The sequence below is a fragment of the Neovison vison genome, chromosome 11 (assembly GCF_020171115.1).
Source record: "Neovison vison isolate M4711 chromosome 11, ASM_NN_V1, whole genome shotgun sequence".
Classification (NCBI taxonomy): domain Eukaryota; kingdom Metazoa; phylum Chordata; class Mammalia; order Carnivora; family Mustelidae; genus Neogale; species Neogale vison.
This window is the reverse complement of record NC_058101.1, coordinates 207639136-207657459: the sequence shown is the minus strand read 5'-3', so window position 1 is coordinate 207657459 and position 18324 is coordinate 207639136. Positions and strand designations below refer to the sequence as shown.

Here is an 18324-nt window from a genome sequence, read left to right as displayed (position 1 = left end):
AGAAGGAATTGATAAGTTGGTTGGAAAAAGAAAAAAAAGGAGAGAATATGATCAGGCTGGAGATTAGAACAATGCCATGTGCTAGATTTAGGGTATATTTTAATCTGTTAGAGGGAAGTGTATCCCAAAATATTAAAGAAAAAAAAAAACCTATATGTAAACTAAAAATAAGTTTAAATACAATGAAGGGATAAAATATGAGTATGACAATGAAAATTTAAGAAGATTTTTAAGAAGGTATTGATAAGATAAAACAGTTAAAAATGTTAAGAGAAGAAAGAGGAAAAGATAAAAAATAGAATAAGAAAAAAATAAAATTTAAAAAATTTAACTTCAAAAGGCTAAAGGATCATGGAAATAAGTTGTGAATTCTCTTTGTTGCTTTCCCTTGGCTCTGGAGTCTGCAGATCTTGTTGATTGGTGAAGTTGGTCTTGGCTGGCTGTTCTTGCTGATCTTCTGGGGGAGGGGCCTGTTGCTGTGATTCTTAAATGTCTTTGCCTGAGGTGGGATTGTGCCGCTCTTGCCAGGGGCTGGGCTAAGTAATCCGCTCAGGTTCGCTTTCGGGAGCTTTTCTTCACTGCACGCTTTCCGTAGAGCTCCAGAGGACGGAAACAAAGGTGGTGGTCACCCAGTGTCCGGCTGGAGGAGCCAAGGGCTCGGGACCCCACTCCTCAGTGCGCACCCTCGGAGAAAAGCCATCAGTCCCTCCCATCTCCCTGGTCTCCTGCTGTGCTCCGAGCTCACTGGCCTATGACCAAGCGTCTCTGTCTCCGGCACGCAAGCCCATTTGGAGTTTCCAAACCTAGCAGATTCCTGCTGCGCTACTCTTCCAAGGGGGTCTCCCCAGATCTTGTGGGGTCCCGTCTCAAAGAGCAGTGGCCTAACTGTGCCACGGATCACAGTTTAAGGTAACCCCGAGCAGAGAGCTCACTCCTTGGCTCTGTCTCTGTCACCAGCTTCCCCACTTGGACACCTGAGAGCTCTGTGACACTCAGATACCCCCCCCCGATCCTTCTGTGACCCCACGGGACTTGAGACCACTGTCCTCTTGAGGGCTCCACCCCTGCTTAGCCTCTGGAGCGACATCCCTCTGTGGAGCAGACATCTAAAATTCCAATTTTGTGCTCCACTTCTCCCCCGCTGGTGGGAGCCGGCCCCTCCCCTGTGCTCTATCTTCCCATCACTTCAGATTCACGTCTCCGCACATCCTGCCTTTCAGAAAGTGGTCAATTTTATGTTCCTGGAATCACTGCTCCTCTTCTCTTCCATCTCCTGTTGAGTTCGTAGGTGTTCGGAATGGTTTGATACCCATCTAGCTGATCTCCTGGGACCTGATGTATTTCAGTCTGCTACTTCTCTGCCATCTTGCTTCCTCGAGCGCTGCTTCCCTCTTAATTAAAACTTCAGAAAGCTTGCCAGCTCTTGCTTAAATCTTAGCTAATTATTCTTTCATTTATGATTCTATTATGAAGCTCATTAAGAAACTACCATTCATTAAATTAGCATATTATCCTGAACTTTCCTTTCTTATGCAGTGATAGAGTGCGATTATCAATTTACTCCTAGATTATAGACAGTGGTTAAATACCTTGCCTCATTATTGAGATAAAATGCAAAAAATAAAATATTGACTGTTGTTGAGAAAGCTATATGTCGGCTGGTAGGTACTCAGCAGATGTTCAAACATAGTCTATCCTGAAAAGAGAGAGTTCAAAATATTCGATTGCAAGAGTACAGAGACCCTGGTAAATTTTAACTTAAAGTGCTGAAACCTGCTACATCCTCATCAGGATGGCAGCGGGGGTGATGTGGCCCAGGATTTGCTAAGGTGGAGGACGTCTCTGTTCTCGCTGAGATGAGTGGTGCTTGCGTGTCTGTTGCTGGCATGCCCTGGAAGGTTTGCCCCTCGCTAAGGCATCGGTGAGGTATGGGCACCGTCAGTCAGCCACTAAGCTTCTATTATCATTTTCCAGTCTTGGTTTTGTTTTTTTTTTTTTAAAGACTTTATTTATTTATTTGACTGAGAGAGACACAGCAAGGGAAGGAACACAAGCAGAGGGAGTAGGAGAGGGAAAAGCAGGCTCCCCACTGAGCAGAGAGCCCGATGTGGGGCTCGATCCCAGAACCCTGTGATCATGACCTGAGCCAAAGCCAAAGGCTTAATGGCTGAGCCACCCAGGTGCCCCCAGTCCTGTTTTTGATAGCAATTTTCATTTAAATAAGGATTCAAAAATCCCAGTCACTCTCAGTTCTAGATCATCAGTTTTCCACTTGTATGTCTGTCTGTCCACTGGAAACTCTGTAAAGGTATGTCGTAAACCTGTTTCTGCGTTTTCCTCTCAACATTTTTATTATTATTTTTAAGATCTTATTTATTTATTTGACAGAGAAAGAGAAATCACAAGTAGGCAGAGAGGCAGGCAGAGAGAGGAGGAAGCAGGCCCCCTGCTGACCAGAGAGCCTGACATGGGGCTCATTCCCAGGACCCCGAGATCATGACCTGAGCTAAAGGCAGAGGCTCAACCCCCTGAGCCAACCAGGCGCCCCCCTCAACATTTTTAAGGTTTTGTGTCACTATTTGGGGGTCCCTCCTATTTTTGTGTCATTTCAGGGAGTGTGGGGTCCCATTGGTCTTACTCCTTCCCAGTGACATCCACCCTTTAAAAGACAGCTTTGGAACTGATTTCCTTCCTCAAGCTCCCAGATTAGCTCTACACACGTTCTATTTGTCCTCTCCAAATCCTGCTTTTCCAGACAGTGGTTTCTAGGGATAATGACAGAGGTTTTGATATAGTTGCCTAGAGAATCACAGATGAGTGAACATTTCTACTCTTCACCCGTTACAAGCTCTCCAAATGTACAGTGTGTATTTATAGAAATAGGTGTATAGCTTTGCCCCCATTTTAAGTGATGTATACTGTGTATACAAATATTGAGGCGAATGCGTATTACTTTGTGATCAGACTGAACTTTTTTTTAAGAGAAAACCATTCCTGATGTCGATGGGATGCTTTTTCTATACCACATATTTTTACTTATCTTTTATTTTTTTCAGAGTGGGATATTACACGAGAAGAAGTTCGTATTTCCATTTCTTTTTTCAGAAGAGCCTTTTCCAATGAAACACGAAGGCAGTTTGCCCCAGTCAGGAGATAGCCCAGCCAGCCCGTGTGGGAGCCCGCTCCCCGGCTTCCCTCCAGACGCGTGCTGCTCACCGGCACCGTCCCTGGGCTCTGATGCGTAGCACATGAGAGGGCCATCCTTGCACCTTTAATGCCTTTGTTAAAAGTGGAACATACTGGGGCGCCTGGGTGGCTCAGTGGGTTAAGCCACTGCCTTCGGCTCAGGTCATGATCTCAGGGTCCTGGGATCGAGTCCCGCATCGGGCTCTCTGCTCAGCAGGGAGCCTGCTTCCTCCTCTCTCTCTCTCTCTCTCTCTGCCTGCCTCCCTGTCTACTTGTGATCTCTCTCTGTCAAATAAATAAATAAAATCTTTAAAAAAAAAAAAAAAGTGGAACATACTCTCCCTTTTCTATACTCAACTGTTAGATTTTAAAACCAGTAATGGCGTTGAAAAGGAATTCATGTTCACTGTGCCCATTTCATGGTGGGAAATGCTAGGGCTCAGCTCACCTTAACCCAGTGTCCTACCCAGCAGGGGCGGAATGGAACATTTGTCTCTGCCACATAAGAAACCACCCATAACTCTCGTTTCTAACCGAAACTCTGGAAACTTCCCTCCCGTATGTCACTGAGTACCACCACATGTTTCTTGTCAACATCATGCAAACAGGCTGTTTGTCCCCACCGTCCCAGTTGGGTGACACTCCCAGGCACTTGCCCGGAACCTGTTCCACAGAAGGCAGTGGGAACATTGCCCCTCAGCAGATGGTGTCAGAAACACACTTTGTACCGGGTCCCCTGGTACCAATGATGCTGTAGAACATTCAACTCAATACGAGTGCATGAGGGATCTTGTATTGCTAGGACCTGTGATCCTAAATGCTGATGTCACTAGCATGGACCGCTTTCCTTCACCCAAGGAGCCCCCTGCTGCAGAAGGGGACCCCTTCCTCCCTGGGAGCCACCAGCTGCATTCCAGTGGGTTCTCTGAGGAGTCATCACTGTGGAGGGAGCCCTTTGGAATTTCGAAACCAAATTCTGTTCTTATGACTAGAATGGGTCAGTGGGCATTATTCCTAGTAGGGACGCCTGCCACCTGGTAGTGGGGTGAAACTGGGAGGCTTGGTGTCCCCACACCCCCAGCTGTGGTGGGACTGCACCGCCCACCAAGAACCTGGCGTCCCCAAGTGCTGGCTCCCAGCGTTCTGGTTTCTGCCGCTCGGCTGCCTGTCCCCCTAGAGCGACTCTCTCCTGTTCTGTTGAGTCGTTTCTAAATTTACAAATTCATTCTATTAACCTTTCCCCTCACCTTTTCCAGGATGAGTTTTGAGATTCATGCCTGCCCCTTTCCATACTTCCATCAGGACAGAAATACTTATTCATTATGACAGCTTTTCTCCCCGTTAGAGCAGAATGCCGGCTAAACTAAACCCGCGTGTGTGCAGGCCAAGCGTGTGCTACTGACCGCAGCCGCGAGCCCGTGCAGGTGCGCTGGGGCGAGCGGCCAGTGCTGCCTGTCTGCCGGTGCCACACCTGGCCCCGGGGCCTGCTGTGGGAACTGCACGTGCACCGGCCCTGTCAGGGGACATGTCGTACCCAGTGCCTGAACCCCAAATTCAAAACTGGTTCATAGTCGGTACTTTACAGAGAAACTCAGAGAGATAAGAATGTTGGAGGGAAGAAAGACCACTTAGAAACCCACAAGTAAACCCCTGAGTTCATACTCACCGCCATCCAGGCCTGCGGCCCTCTCTCCCCAGCCTGGCTCCTGTCCCCTGTGTCCACACCTGTGGGCATGCCAGGCTGCCAGGCCTGTGGGGAGGGAGTCCTCTGGGCCAAGCTGGGGGCCCCTGTTGGGAAGTGCAGGGGCCCTTGAAGGATCATGCTGGGGTTGTCCTCTGATGGACGGTCCTAGGGGTCCTTGGCAGACAGTTCTGGGGAGTCCTCTGATAGATGGACCTGGAGCGATGGTGCTGGGGGTCCTCTGGGGGACAGTCCTGAGGGTCTCCTGAGGATAGTGCTGGGGGTCCTTGGGGAGACAGTGCTAGGCTGTCTTCCATTTCTCTGTGGTGGCAATGTCAGGCTGTGTCAATGTCTAGGCCATTATCCCTAGAAACCACTGTCTGTTTCATACAAAATCTGCCTGTGACTTAAATTGCCGTGAATAATTCTTCCTTCTCTTCTCTTTGTTAACTGGCTGTAGTGTTTGTGGGGAAAGTGCTGAAGAGGCTTTTCCCTCGTGTTCCCTGCAGCCAAGAAAAGAGCGCGCCTGTGACTCCAGCGTCTGACAAGGCAGCCGGGAGAGTGGCCGCTGAGGAGGTCCCCAGTTTGACAGGTGAGGGGCTTGCGGGGGCGGGGGGTCACCATCGGTTTCCTGGCGACAGCATGCTCTGGAGCAGGAGGCTCTGGCCTGACTCTGGGGGTGCTGAGCTCCAGGATGCCTGTGCCCACACATTCCAGTCCACTGCGCTGGGGGAGAGGAGCCAGGGCTGGGCCCTCCGTCAAAGACCAGTTCAGGACTCTGCTAGGTGCTTGGGTTCACTTGCAAACCCTCCTCTGGTCCCAGAGACGACCCGTGAGCCCGCTGGCTTTGTCTGTCCTCTGCCCCGTCACTTTGTCCCGGCGCTGCCTGGCTGCGTCCGCACTGCGCGGGCCCCGGAGAGCTCTCCTGCTTTCGTCCCTCACCCGCCGGTCTTTGCACGGGTCTGTCTGAGCTCCTCAAGCAGGACGAGGGTCTGCAGCGGAGCCTTGTGTTCTGCCCATTCAGTGCAATTTGTATCAAAATCCAATCACCTTTCCCCCCAGAAGTGCAGAAGCTGATCCTAAGATTCAAGTGGAATTGCAGGAGACCCTGACAGCTCAAACGGGCTTAAAAAAGAGCAAAGTGTGAAGAGTCTTACTTCCTGATTTCCAAGCTTATTACCAAGCTGTAATTGATTGGTATGTGGGCACATATTCCAAGTCCTACAAGTCGTCCTGCAGGAGTTCCCGTGACCGGCAGTAGCATGCACAGGTCCCAGGTCGCACCCACTGTCCGGGTGATCCTTCCGCTGTGTGACTGAAGCCTGTCCTGGGCCCGCGAGCTCCTCTGCCAGCTCCTGGTGCTGGGCCCGCCCCCCTCACAGGCAGGCATGGTCACCTCAGGTCCGCTGGGGCCAGGCAGCCCAGTTGGCATAACTGGGCGAGTGTGTCCCAGCCACTGGTGTTGTGGCTCAAGACCTGCCATCTGCCTTCCACTCAGATCATGTTCCCAGGGTCCTGGGATTGAGCCACCGATCAGGCTCCCTGCTCCATGGAAGCCTGCCTCTCCCCTTACTTGTGGGTGTGTGCGCTCATTCTCTCTCTCTCTGACAAAAAAAAAAAGAATTGATGCCACCCAGTGTTGGAAAGAGCGTGGGAGAAGGCGATCCTATAGTTCCCCTTCTAGAGCGTGCGTCTCAAAAGCCAGCCAGAGGAACTTACCCTTCAGACAGTCCCGTCAGCAGGGATTTCTCCGAAGAACTCAGTGGTCAAGTGTGCAAAGTTAGCTTCGACAAGGACAGTCAGCAGATGTTTGTGGATCAACCTCCACGTGTGAGATTTGGGACAATGGTTAAATTATAATTAAATTATAATATGCCAGACACATGGAATATTATGTAGCCATTAAAGAACTGCGTAGATATAAATGTATTTTAACATACTATTCTGTCATGCACTAAGTTTTGAGTGATATTATATATGTAATGTACAGACGTATAATAATAAAATACGGGAAGAATGATCGCTTTAAGATGTGTGTATACACAACGTATGCAGGTTGTTAGCACACATGGAAAGGAAGTTCCAGATTATGCACCAAAATGTTAAGAGATTCACAGGGCAGTGATGAGAGGTATGCTGTGTGGAATAGACTTTTGTCTGCTTCCTACTCATGACTTAAATTTTTCTATCATTTTGTAAAAATCCAGAGGCTAAATAATCACAGACGGTTCCTTTCTCCTGGCTGGACACAGAGCTGGTGAGGCTCTGACAGGGCGCTTGGCCTGCTGGCCCTGTGCCGACGGCAAGACTGGGTCTCACGAGCTGTTAGGTCTCGTGTCTTCGGGGCGTGAGGTTGGGGAAGGGTGCCAGGGCAGCAAATGTCCGGTCACATGATGCCATTTTCACTGTCCCCTTGTCTCCTGCAGATGAGGACACCAAGGTCCCACCTCGAAGGCGACTCTACACGGCAAGTTTGCCTCCTGAGGGGTACGTCCCTGCTCCGCCAGAGCCGCGGGGCAGCCCAGCCTCCGAGGACACGTCTGGCAGCGATGACATGGGAGGAGGGTGCCGGCTCCCAGGTGAGGTGTGGCCGCGTGGTCTCCCACGCGCACAGACGCACGGTGGGAGGGTCAGGGGAGCACGTCCGCACACAGCCCCACGCTGGGCTCAGCGTGTCTTGCAGTCCCTGAAGAATGACGGGCAGACAGACGTGGGTGGGAGGGGAGTCCGCCAGAATGGGTCCAGGGCTGTCATCGTCTGTGGACGAGGAGAAGTCTGCCATTAAACACAGCACAGTGTTAAAGGTACTTGTTTTGGTTTAAGTAGAACTTTTTTCTTGATTTTCCAATATTTTCAGAATTTCTGAGATTGCGTACAAATTTTGTAATCATGGACATAACTTCTTTTGCATCTGTTTTATGGAAGAACTGAAAGAGTATTTTGCTTTCGTGGTTGAATGTCCTGTGAATGAAGGAGGGTAAAGTGCCTGCGTTGGTGTGTGCACTGGGATCACATGAAAGCAGAGAGGAATCGGGAGATGTCAAATAAAAGTTTACCCAGATGATTTTCTAACAAGTATAAACTAAGAAACTCTGTACTCCAAAACATTAATTAATTTGAGTGTCAAGGAAATGTGGTTTCCTTGTACATTGATCTTCCCAAGTCCCTAATAAAAGGATCAGAAACCACAAAGCCAGAAAGGGGGTGCTGAAGGAATGATGTAGTCGTCTTTCCAAGTCCTGTTAAAAATCTTTAGAATGTAATTGTTAGATGAATAAATTATTTAATGAGAAATTTTAATGAAAGTCTTCTGAAGATCAGTGACTTTGGTGAACATACTTTACGGGTACTTAGTGTATTCAGTAAGAACATGGGGGACTCAGTCCTGTGCCATGGGACGTTGTTCTGCTTCCCAGCAGCAGCGCATGGTTAGCACTGCTGATGAGGCCAGCGAGGCCCGGCTGCGTCCGGAACCCCCAGGTCAAACACTCGCATCTGTCCTGTGACCATAGGCCCTGAGCTGGAGTGATGCGCTCCCAGGAGGCAGAGGGATGTTGGCACAATCGGGCGAGTGTGTCCCACCCAAAAGCTGCCCCCGCACAGGCCAGCTGGCCCTGTGCTGTGGCTGGCCCGACAGCGACCTACAGCTGTGAGCGAAACCATGAAGACCAGGGGGCTGCCTGCCTACCGGTGATGCACGGTAACCCGGCAAACTCCCTAGTGTGTCGGGTGACGTTGACTGCAACATTGTTACAGGATACATGTCTGCGACTTGTTGGGCAGAGTTTTCTGTTGATTGTCTAGTCCTCTGTTACCTGTTGGGGGCGTGGGTCTTCCTTTCCCAGAGGCTGTAACTGGGGAAGCGCCCGGTGGAGATGGGGTGATGGCACTGCGTCCCCGGCCCGTCACCCTCTGAGGGGAGCGTGGGCAGGTCCAGCCCTGAGCTCAGGCTTATGCACCGTGCTCCGACCATTCTGCCTCAGGACCCTGCGTGGCTGTCTGCCATGGTGGTCTCTCCACAGCTGGCCGAGTCCAGCCTCCTCACCAGCCAGGGTCTGGGCTTAAGGACATGATTCTTTCTGGAGGCCCTGTGAGCTCGGTTTCCTAACTCAGTGCTGCTGGTAATGCTGCCCGCTTTTCTAGAAGAGCTTCAGTTAGCTCACCCATCAGATCACGGCTGGGAAGTCCGTATCTTTCCCTTTTCACTCTTAGAACCCCTCTCTGTTCCCATCTACTTTGTTTACTGTTTATCAAATGTTTCCTTCTCCTTGTCAGCCCAGGAAGGGGGCCACTGCAGGGCACTGGAGGCGGTAAAGTTGGAGGAGTGTTCCCAGGCCTCCTACCAGTGGTCTCCAGTGTGAGCGAGCGTTCAGAAAGGCCCGTGCACCACGCTCCGCGCGGAGGGTGTGCAGGGGTGAGGTTGAGCGGCAGCCCGAAGCCTGAGCACGCGCCAGGTGGGGGGTGTGCAGGGGTGAGGTTGAGCGGCAGCCCGAAGCCTGAGCACGCGCCAGGTGGGGGGGGTGCAGACCAGGAAGCGGCATCCATCGCTGTGCCATCGTAGAGGGCCTCACACAGGTCCTGCCCCGACCCGCGGTGAAGGCTTGCTGGGCACACCTTCCTCACTGTGACCTGCAGCAGTCCACAGTGTCCTTTGAGACGTGCCCCGCGAGGCCCCTCTGGCCCAGCCTGGGATTCCTTCCTCATGTCTGTGCTCTGCCCACCAGTGTCTGCCCACTGACGTCTCTGTCATCTTTCTCTCCCCTCTGGACTCACTTTCCGTCCCTGCCTAGTGGGGGTAACAACCCAGACATATGCGCCTGGAAATAAGCCCAGCCATAGGGTTGATGAATCTTGGACAAAGGAGGTAAGAATATGCAATGGGAAGGAGCAGTCTCTGCAAAATACAGCTGGGGTAACTGCACAGCTACACGCAGAGCAGTGAAACTGGGCCACTCTCTTACCTACACACAAACAAACTCGAAATGGATGAAAATCCTAAATGGGAGACCAAAACCATAAAAATGCTAGAAGAAAACATGGAGGAAAAGTCCTTTGACATAGTTCTTGTGAGTGATTTTTAAAATTTGACACCAAAAGCAGAGTCAAAGAAGAGTAAAAAATAAAATAACCTACTGGTTGGGTGCCTGGGTGGCTCAGTGGGTTGAGGCTCTGCCTTCGGCTCAGGTCATGATCTCAGGGTCCTGGGATCGAGCCCCACATCGGGCTCTCTGCTCGGCAGGGAGCCTGCTTCCCCCTCTCTCTGCCTGCCTCTCTGCCTACTTGTGATCTCTCTGTCAAATAAATAAATAAAACCTTTATCAAACCAAAGGTGAAGGAACAAACAAAACTAAAAGGCAACCTACTGAATGGGAAAAATATTTACAAAGTATATATCCAATAAGGGGTTAATGTTCCAAATATAAAAAGAATTCATACAACAGTAGCCAGAAAACAGTCTGATTGGAAAATGAGCTGAAGACCTGAACAGACATTTCCGCAAAGAGGACATCCAGATGGCCGACAGACACATGAAACAGTGCTCCACGTCACTCGGCATCAGGGAAATACAAATCAAAACGACAATGAGATCCCACCTCACACCAGTCAGAACGGCTAAAATGAACGAGTCAGGAAACGACAGGTGCTGGCGAGGATGCGGAGAAAGGGGAGCCTCCTGCACTGCTGGTGGGAATGCGAGCTGCTGCGGCCGCTCTGCAAAACAGCGCGGAGGTTCCTCAAACAATTTGAGAAGAGCTTCCCTATGACCCAGCTCTTCCACCGCCAGGCCCGTAACCACAGGGAATGGAAACGGGATCTCAAGCTGACGCCTGCCTCCCACGTTCCTGGTGCATTACTGACAATCGCCGAGACACGGAAGCAACCCTGCGTGTCCACGAAAGACCGCATCACATGTGTCCGGCAGGACATGGTTCAGCCGTGAGGAAGGGAGGGGTCCTGCACTCACAACCATGTGGATGGCTTCCAGGGCGTTGTGCTGAATGGAGAGTCTGAGGGGAAAGCTAAATACATGGTTTCGTGTATGTGGAATCTAAGAACAGAAGGCAGAGCCCTGGAAACAGAGCCTGGGCAAGTGGTTGTAGTGGTTGGGAGAAATAGGGGGTGAGCCGAGGGTCGGATTTTAGCCGGATGGTGAGTCACGTGTGGGTTGCCGGCCGTGTGGAGCTGGGGAGGGACGCGGTGGGGGAAGGGCCCATGCAGCACGTGTGGTATCACTACTGAGAAGCGCCCCTGCCCAGGATTCCCATGAAATGCTAAGGTTGCAGCCCCCGCAGCACATGCCGAGGTGTTCCCAGGGAGGACCGGGCACCCAGAGCTGCAGGCTTCGGGGCCGCACGTCCACGATGGCACCTGAGTAGGCCGACGCCAGCTGCCGGCGCACCGGGCCACAGGGGCGGGCCCACGAAGAGCGTCCGTGCCGCACTCGGGGTCAGAGCCCTGCAGGTGCGTGGTCTCGCCGGACTGCGGTCCCCGTGCCTGGCTGTGCTCCGAGGTTTTGTGACAGGCCTCCGTCAGCGGCACCGGACAAGAAAGAACATCACTGGGCCGCGAGCGGTGGGAGGTGCCAGGAGGAGCGGAGGAGGAGTGTGCGGGGTCTGACACCCGAGCGCGTGCTGTGTCTGAGCCACCTGGTCTGCCAGGCTCTGACCTGCTTGGGTTGCGTTTTCTCATCGGTATAACGAGGGATTTGAATAGACGGTTTTCTGAATTCTTTCCCAGTTTGACGGCTGAGTGCATTTAGATTTCCTTGAACTAATTGTCCTGAAAAGTGATAACGGGTAAAGAAGATTCATGAAATTAATTCTACCACAGCGTCTCTGAGCACCACCTCCCACCCCCCCACCCCCCGTCTCGCAGTGAGTCAGCGACGCACACCGCGGGCTCGCGGGCCAGTGAGGGGGTGTGGCAAGCAAACTTGACACTGACTGGGGGAAGCAGGCTGTCCAGCAGACAGTGTGTTCCCAGGAGCACGGAGGCCGAGACGAGATGGGCCAAGCCCAGAGGGCGACGCTTCACTCTGCCCACAGTCACTGTGGACAGACAGCGGCCCACATCCGAGTCTGCTTTCCCCGCCGTGTCCCCACGGCCTGGCCTGACCGAAGTCGGCCGGAGAGACAGGAGCGTCTTGTGGTGCTTTCCGGAGGCGTCGGGGAGCTGACAGGTGTACAGACCACATTCTCCCACTGTGGCTGGGGAGACCCTCCAGACCCCACACTCTGGGACTCCATGCGATCCATTCTCCCGTCGTCACACGGACGCAAAGTGGGTTACCGGTGACCCCCGGTTTCACGTGGGATTTCACAAACTCTTCTGCAGGGCAATTTACATCTTCTTGTAAGTTATCTAAGAAGTAGGAAATGAAAAACACTGTAAACGTGGGACAGGGATGTGTGGTTCCTGCGGTCGGCTGTGGACACTGTACAAGAACAGTAATGTGGAATGAATTCTACTAAGCCTCTGCTATACCCCGAAATAATGAGGTAGTGCCAGAACTCCATGAATTCTGCACGTAAATCCCACTGCATTCCCACACTTGGTCCCGTTCTGAATCTCCGCATCCTCAGAGCCTCTAAGAACACAAGTTGGCCCCAAACCAGTCATTGTGAAGCAGTAGGTGTCCATGCATGAGCCAGTGGTGGGTCTCTACTTCCGGCCGGCACACCTCGTGAGGGAGGCCTTACAGCCAGCGTCCTCCAGGCCACCTCGTCTCTGGTGGCATCTCTGAGAGCTTCCCAAAGCCACCAGGGTCCCAGCCACCCAGGACCCTACGTGAGCTTTCTGGTAACCCAAGGAACCCCATTAGGAAAACAGTCAGGGAACTCAGATCTCCTCCACATTCATCCCAATCAGTCCGATAGGGAGAGAGAATCCCTGCATTACGAGGGTGTCTTTCTGGTTGTGTGGCTAACAAGGAGGAACTCTGAGGATCCTGCAGTCTAAGTGGACCACATGTCGCTGTATTTCTGGTTCCAAAAGACAGTTGGTGCCCATTTGTGGAGAAGAGGAATAAGCAACGTTTGCTGTAGACGTCAGAGCATGAGGAGCTCTGCACAGTCTCGTGGCTGGATCTGAAACACCAGCTCTTTACTGAGAACCTAGTATGTCAAACATCGGAGAAACAGAAGGGGCTGAAACGCAGCCCTCAGAGCTCACAGGTGAGTAACAAAGCTGATAACAGGTCTTCTGTTCCTGCGCTGTTGTGAGTTTCTAGTGGAAGGAGAGCCCTGGGGATGAAGGAAGCAGGTCTGAGCTGGGCTTGGCAGTAAGCAAAGGCGTAAAACAGGAACAAGTTAGTTTTAGGAATGAAGAATCCTAAGAAGGTCTGGCATGTTCATGTGAAAAGTGTTGTAAAGGGTCAGGTTTATCATTTCAGCATATTTTTGTAAGTTATTTTACGTTACTAGGAGTTCTGCATATAACCCAGCCCCATGGCTGCGTTCTGTCCTGCTGCTACACGTGGTTACGTTCGTTTGTGTGTAGACATTGCTCAAGGGACATGCGTGGTCTACAGGTTGTTCTGAAGTGTTAGCACTTACACATGTGGATCCTCGTGTTGACTGTGCCGCCTGCGTATCAGATCTTGTTACTGACACACGTTGCTGTTCTTCAAGAGCAGGGTTGAACCACATGTGGGTCAAGCTAGGTTGAATCAAGAGGTTATCCTTCGGGCAACAGTTACTAAGTCCCTGGTGGCCGTGCCAGATGTCCCAGGGCAGGAGGTAGGCAGCCCAGCAGCACGTGATCTGGGACCAGAGAGCACACTTGGCATCTGGCTAACAGTCGGCCCATCCTGTCTGCAGAGAACGGGTTCACACGAGGAAAATGTGTGCTTGGGCACCTTGAGTAACCGTGCGAAGCCGCCGGTGCCGTGGGTCTGGAGGACAGGGTGGACCGTGCACCGTGTGTGAGGCTGCCTCCACCATGCAGCGTGGGGCCGTGGTGGGAGAGAGTTGGTGTGTCCACACTGGCCGTCCACATCCAGTGCCCGGCGGCCAGCCCAGGCACCCTCCTTGCTCCTTGCTACACATCTTGGGAGGTGAGAGGCGAGAGACAGGTGCCTGGTGTCCCACACCTCCAGCTCAGGGAGTCTGGGACACGGACGCACCCGCCCAGCACACAGCCTGTCCACTTGGCCTGTGACTTCCTCGTCCCTGGGCCGTCTTGTTCTTGGAGGACATAGTGACTCCGCGTAGCCCTTCTCTAGCTCTGTATCCATTGAAGAACTTCAGTGTCTCTTTACTTTCACTGTTTTCATTACTTTCCTGGTTTGCACATTCTCTAGAAGAAATTCCTCTTCACCTAATTTAACTTTCATGAGTTGTGTGGTGGTTTTAACATTTTATCAAATGGATTTGGGATTTTATTGGCATATATTAAACCACTTATGTTATTAATTCAAAGCTTTCACCGGTTTTATGGTCATTTGATTGGAAGGCATCGCCGAGAATTACTCTAAGGACGGATTGTTTTGAGAAGCCCATATCTGAGTGTTCTCGGGGTGACGCGCCATCCAGTTATTCTCTAAGCGCCTGTCTCTCCGTTTTCAAGACTTGAGTTTTATTTTCCAAAAACATAGAATCCAAGCCTATTCAAACTAACTTGGAGAACTGGGTGGTGATTTCAACGTCAAAACCTGTTGCAGAAGTGAGGGTGGGAAGTAACGAGGCTGGAGACCCGTCTCGCTGACCACGCGTTCGTCACGTTCGTGCGGCAACGGCTCAGAGCCACTGTCCGAAGTGCTTCTCGGAGCGAAGTGACCTGACAGCCGCTGGGCACACAGCCTGACAGAGGAAGAGTTTGTTATCTGGACTGTGGTGTCGGGGCTTTGGTCTTGAAAGGAAGAGTCAGAGAGAGCCTGGATCTCAAGCCCGCCCCTGCGAAGCGCGGAGCCCTGTCCCGTGACCCTGAGGTCGCCCCTGGAGTGGAAATCCATAGTCCGACACTTGACCTTGGAGCCACCCTGGGCCCCCCAGTTGTAGTGTGAAACCACGCGCTCTTTTCCATGGCATGAAGGTCCCGTGTGTTCTTCCGATGTTGTTTGGAATTAAAACCTTCATTACCCCTTGGAGCTGAAGCAAAGCTCAGACACACCTGTCGCGGCCGCTGCCCCGTCTTGCTCTCTTTTCCAGAGCCAGCTGAGCAAAAGAGCGAGCAAATCCATTTTTCAAAGGTGCAGCCCCCACTGCCCTCTGTGCAGGCTGGGCTGCAGGCCGGCCCCTGCCTCCCTGTCCCGTGTCCCCATCCTCACAGTCCCTGGTGGGGGAGGGCCGGCCCCAGGAGCCAAGCAGCCACATCCCAGTGAAACAGGGACACGTCTCCCCCCGACAGCCCATTCTCCCCTTGCTGAATGTGTGCAGTCGGCCCCTGTCACTGGCCAATGCTGTCCTGAATTTGAGGCAGTTCCAGGGACACCTGGGGGGCTCAGGTCCGAATCTCACAGTCCTGGGATCGAGTCCCGCTCCACCGGGAGTCCGCTTCGCCCTCCCCCTCTGTCACTCTCTCTCAAATAAATAAAAAATCTTTAAAAACAAGAGAAAGTCCTTCGAAGCACCCCGTGTCTTCCTATTTTCACAAGGACTGTTGTGCACGGGTTAGATCAGCGCTGACTGTGACCTTACGGCTGCACACTTTGCACCAGGACAGCATTGAGGCCTGAAGGGTCATGGCCACGTGCATTCATAGCCTTAGCTTTGAGTCGAGAATGAAACTCGCATTTCCTGTCAAATACGTAGCTTTTTGGGGGCACCTGGGTGGCTCGGTTGTTGGGCGTCTGCCTTCAGCTCGGCTCTTGATCCCAGGACCCTGGGATCAAGCCCCGCATTGGGCTCCCTGCTCCGTGGGAAGCCTGCTTCTCCCTCTCCCACTTCCTCGGCTTCTGTTCCCTCTCTCGCTGTGCCTCTCTGTCAAATAAACAAACAAACAAATAAAACACTTAGCTTTTTTCTGATGCAGCATGGGGCAGCTGTGAGAACCGGACCTCGCCGGTTAGACTGGAACTATTTTGGTCCTGACTATTTCCACCACAGCAGCTCCTTGGAAAGCGTGGAGGCGCCAAGCGGTAGCTGAGGTAACTTGGACACATTGTGATTATTTTTAAGATTAGCATTTCTGAAAGGTATGTTTTGGGGATGGCGGCTTTTCAAAATTAGTGTGTTTCTCAGACTATAAATAGGCCACTGGTTCCCTAATATAGATGTTTCCATAGCTTTTACTGTGCGTGAGGGTTTGAAGAAGGCAAGATTGCAGGTGTGCCCTGGGCCCGTGAAGACGGAACATTCTAGAGTGTGGAGGAGCACGTGTTTGGACAAAGTCCCTTCACAGAGCTGCAGCCCAGCGTCTCTTGTGAGATGGAAGGTCGGGGTAGCAGAAGTCACAGAAAACGAGCATTTAAGGTACCTTCCATTGTGGAAGAACTTGTTTTCGAAGGGCAGGGAGCTTGCAGGATGGAAGGGAAAGACACAGTTCCAGGCAGAACAGGAACTTTCCATCATCACACCGGTTGCGTTTTCCACCTGCCTTGTCCGTCCGTCCAGCCCACCCCGCAGATGGCTGCCGACCCAAGCTGCTCACAGGTTCGCAGTGGAGACAGCGCGCCCTTGTGAGGTTACTGCCTGGGGACAGGGCGAGGGTCCTGAGACAGAGATGGAGAGAGACCGACAGAGACAGAGACTGAGAGGGACTGTGACAGAGACAGACAGAGAGAGACACAGAGATGGAGGCAGCCCCTGACTGATGGAGCACAGCCCCGGAGCCGTCCCTGCTGCCCCGTGCTCAAGGCCTGGACTTAGGGTGAGCCTGTCACGGCCCCTGGCCTCTGGGTAGCCCTCAGTGGCCACTGTGTGTAGGTGACAGCTCCCTGAAGTGAAATGAAAGCTGGGGCGTGCCGGCCATGCACCGGACATTGCCCTCAGCCCGGTGTCGTGGGGACCAGAGCCCGTGACATCAAGTGAGAATGGACGAGAGCCTGGTCTGATCTGAGGGGTGAGGGGGCCGCCTGAGGAAGGGCCCATTCACCGAGGCCGTGTGGGGCCGGGGGAGGCCAGGCTACAGGCAGAGCTGTGACTGCGTGAGGACGGGGCACGAGAGGCAGGTCAAGGGATCAAGCTCAAGGTGGGGGTGGCAGGACCAAGGATGTGCGGTGCCCCTAACACACCGCAGAAATGTCATCGGTCGCCACGAGCAGATGGGGCTTCCTGCTTTTGACTGCACTGGCCTGTCCTCTCCAGGCCCGACTGTGCCCCTCATGGCCTGTCCCACCTCGTCCCCTGCTCCTTCGGGAGGGCTCAGGGGCCGCCACTTGCCACATGCAAGCCTTCTTGGGCTGACAGCAGTGGCCCAGCCAGAGGCTATGATGAACCATTTAGAACATAAAACATTATGAAAACAGTTTGAAGGTTCTAAGTTGAAATATATATTTTACTTCTCTTCTGACCAAGAGATGAGGGGAAAGAACCAGATCATTGCTGTTGTGCTTCACTGGTTCTTTCCCCGTAAAGAAATACTTTCTACCTAGACCTTTGCATCAAAAATGTAAATCCCAGGGGCACCTGGGCGGCTCAGTGGGCTAAGCCGCTGCCTTCGGCTCAGGTCATGATCTCAGGGTTCTGGGATCGGGTCCCGCATCGGGCTCTCTGCTCAGCAGGGAGCCTGCTTCCTCCTCTCTCTCTGCCTGCCTCTCTGTCTGCTTGTGATCTCTGTCAAATAAATAAATAAAATCTTAAAAGAAAAAATGTAAATCCCGAGCCAGATGCCGTCGGGATCCCGTGCGGGAGTTACACATGGATTTCTTCCGCAGGCTCCTAGCTTGGGCGAGAAGGTCGCTGCCGCGGACTCATGGAAGGTTCTGGCCGCGCCGCCAGACCTCAGGGTGCTGTCGTCAGGGAGCTCTTACCCTGCACGTCGCCGACGCAGGGCGCACCCTGCCACTTGGCGGAAAGCACCGGCTGTGTGAGGTGTGCGCGCCACGGGTGTTGGCGCCCGGACGGAGGGGACGTGTCCGGGAGCGGTTCTGCTCCAGCGGGCTCCGGGACAAAGCCTCTGTGTGGCTCACGCTGGAGACGTGCCTGGGGCGGTGCTGCATGGCCCTCCGCTGCGTCCTTGTGACCTCTGCCTTCCACCCGGAACCTCGTGGGGTTTCGTGCGTTTGACTCCCACCCCTAGGACACTTCTTCCTTCATCTCATTTGTGAACATTATTCACCAGCCCCTTTTCTCCTCAGCTGTCCTGTGTGTGCCTGGCCGTGGGTTCTCACCACCTTCGTAGCAGGTCTTCTGTGCAGCTCCTTCGTCAGATACCGTGCCCCGCACTCCTTCCAGAAGCGTCAGATACTGCGGCCATCCCGTGGCGTTCGGACTGAGCATGGGAAGAACCTCATGTACACACTGCGGGGGGGGGTGTCTGGAGCACCCCCAGGCCCTGGCCACCTGCTCCCCCAGCGG

At 52.8% G+C, this 18324-nt stretch overlaps 1 protein-coding gene across 2 annotated transcripts in view; it reads left to right on the top strand.

The window, feature by feature from the left end:
• Positions 1 to 18324, top strand: part of ERICH1 (glutamate rich 1) — a 46532-nt gene that overhangs the window by 15084 nt on the left and 13124 nt on the right. For both annotated transcript variants that reach the window (XM_044225738.1, XM_044225739.1), the window contains exons 2-3: positions 5328 to 5459; positions 7294 to 7446. In XM_044225738.1, coding sequence (XP_044081673.1) covers positions 5328 to 5459; positions 7294 to 7446 — 285 coding nt within the window. The remainder of the gene's footprint in view (positions 1 to 5327; positions 5460 to 7293; positions 7447 to 18324) is intronic.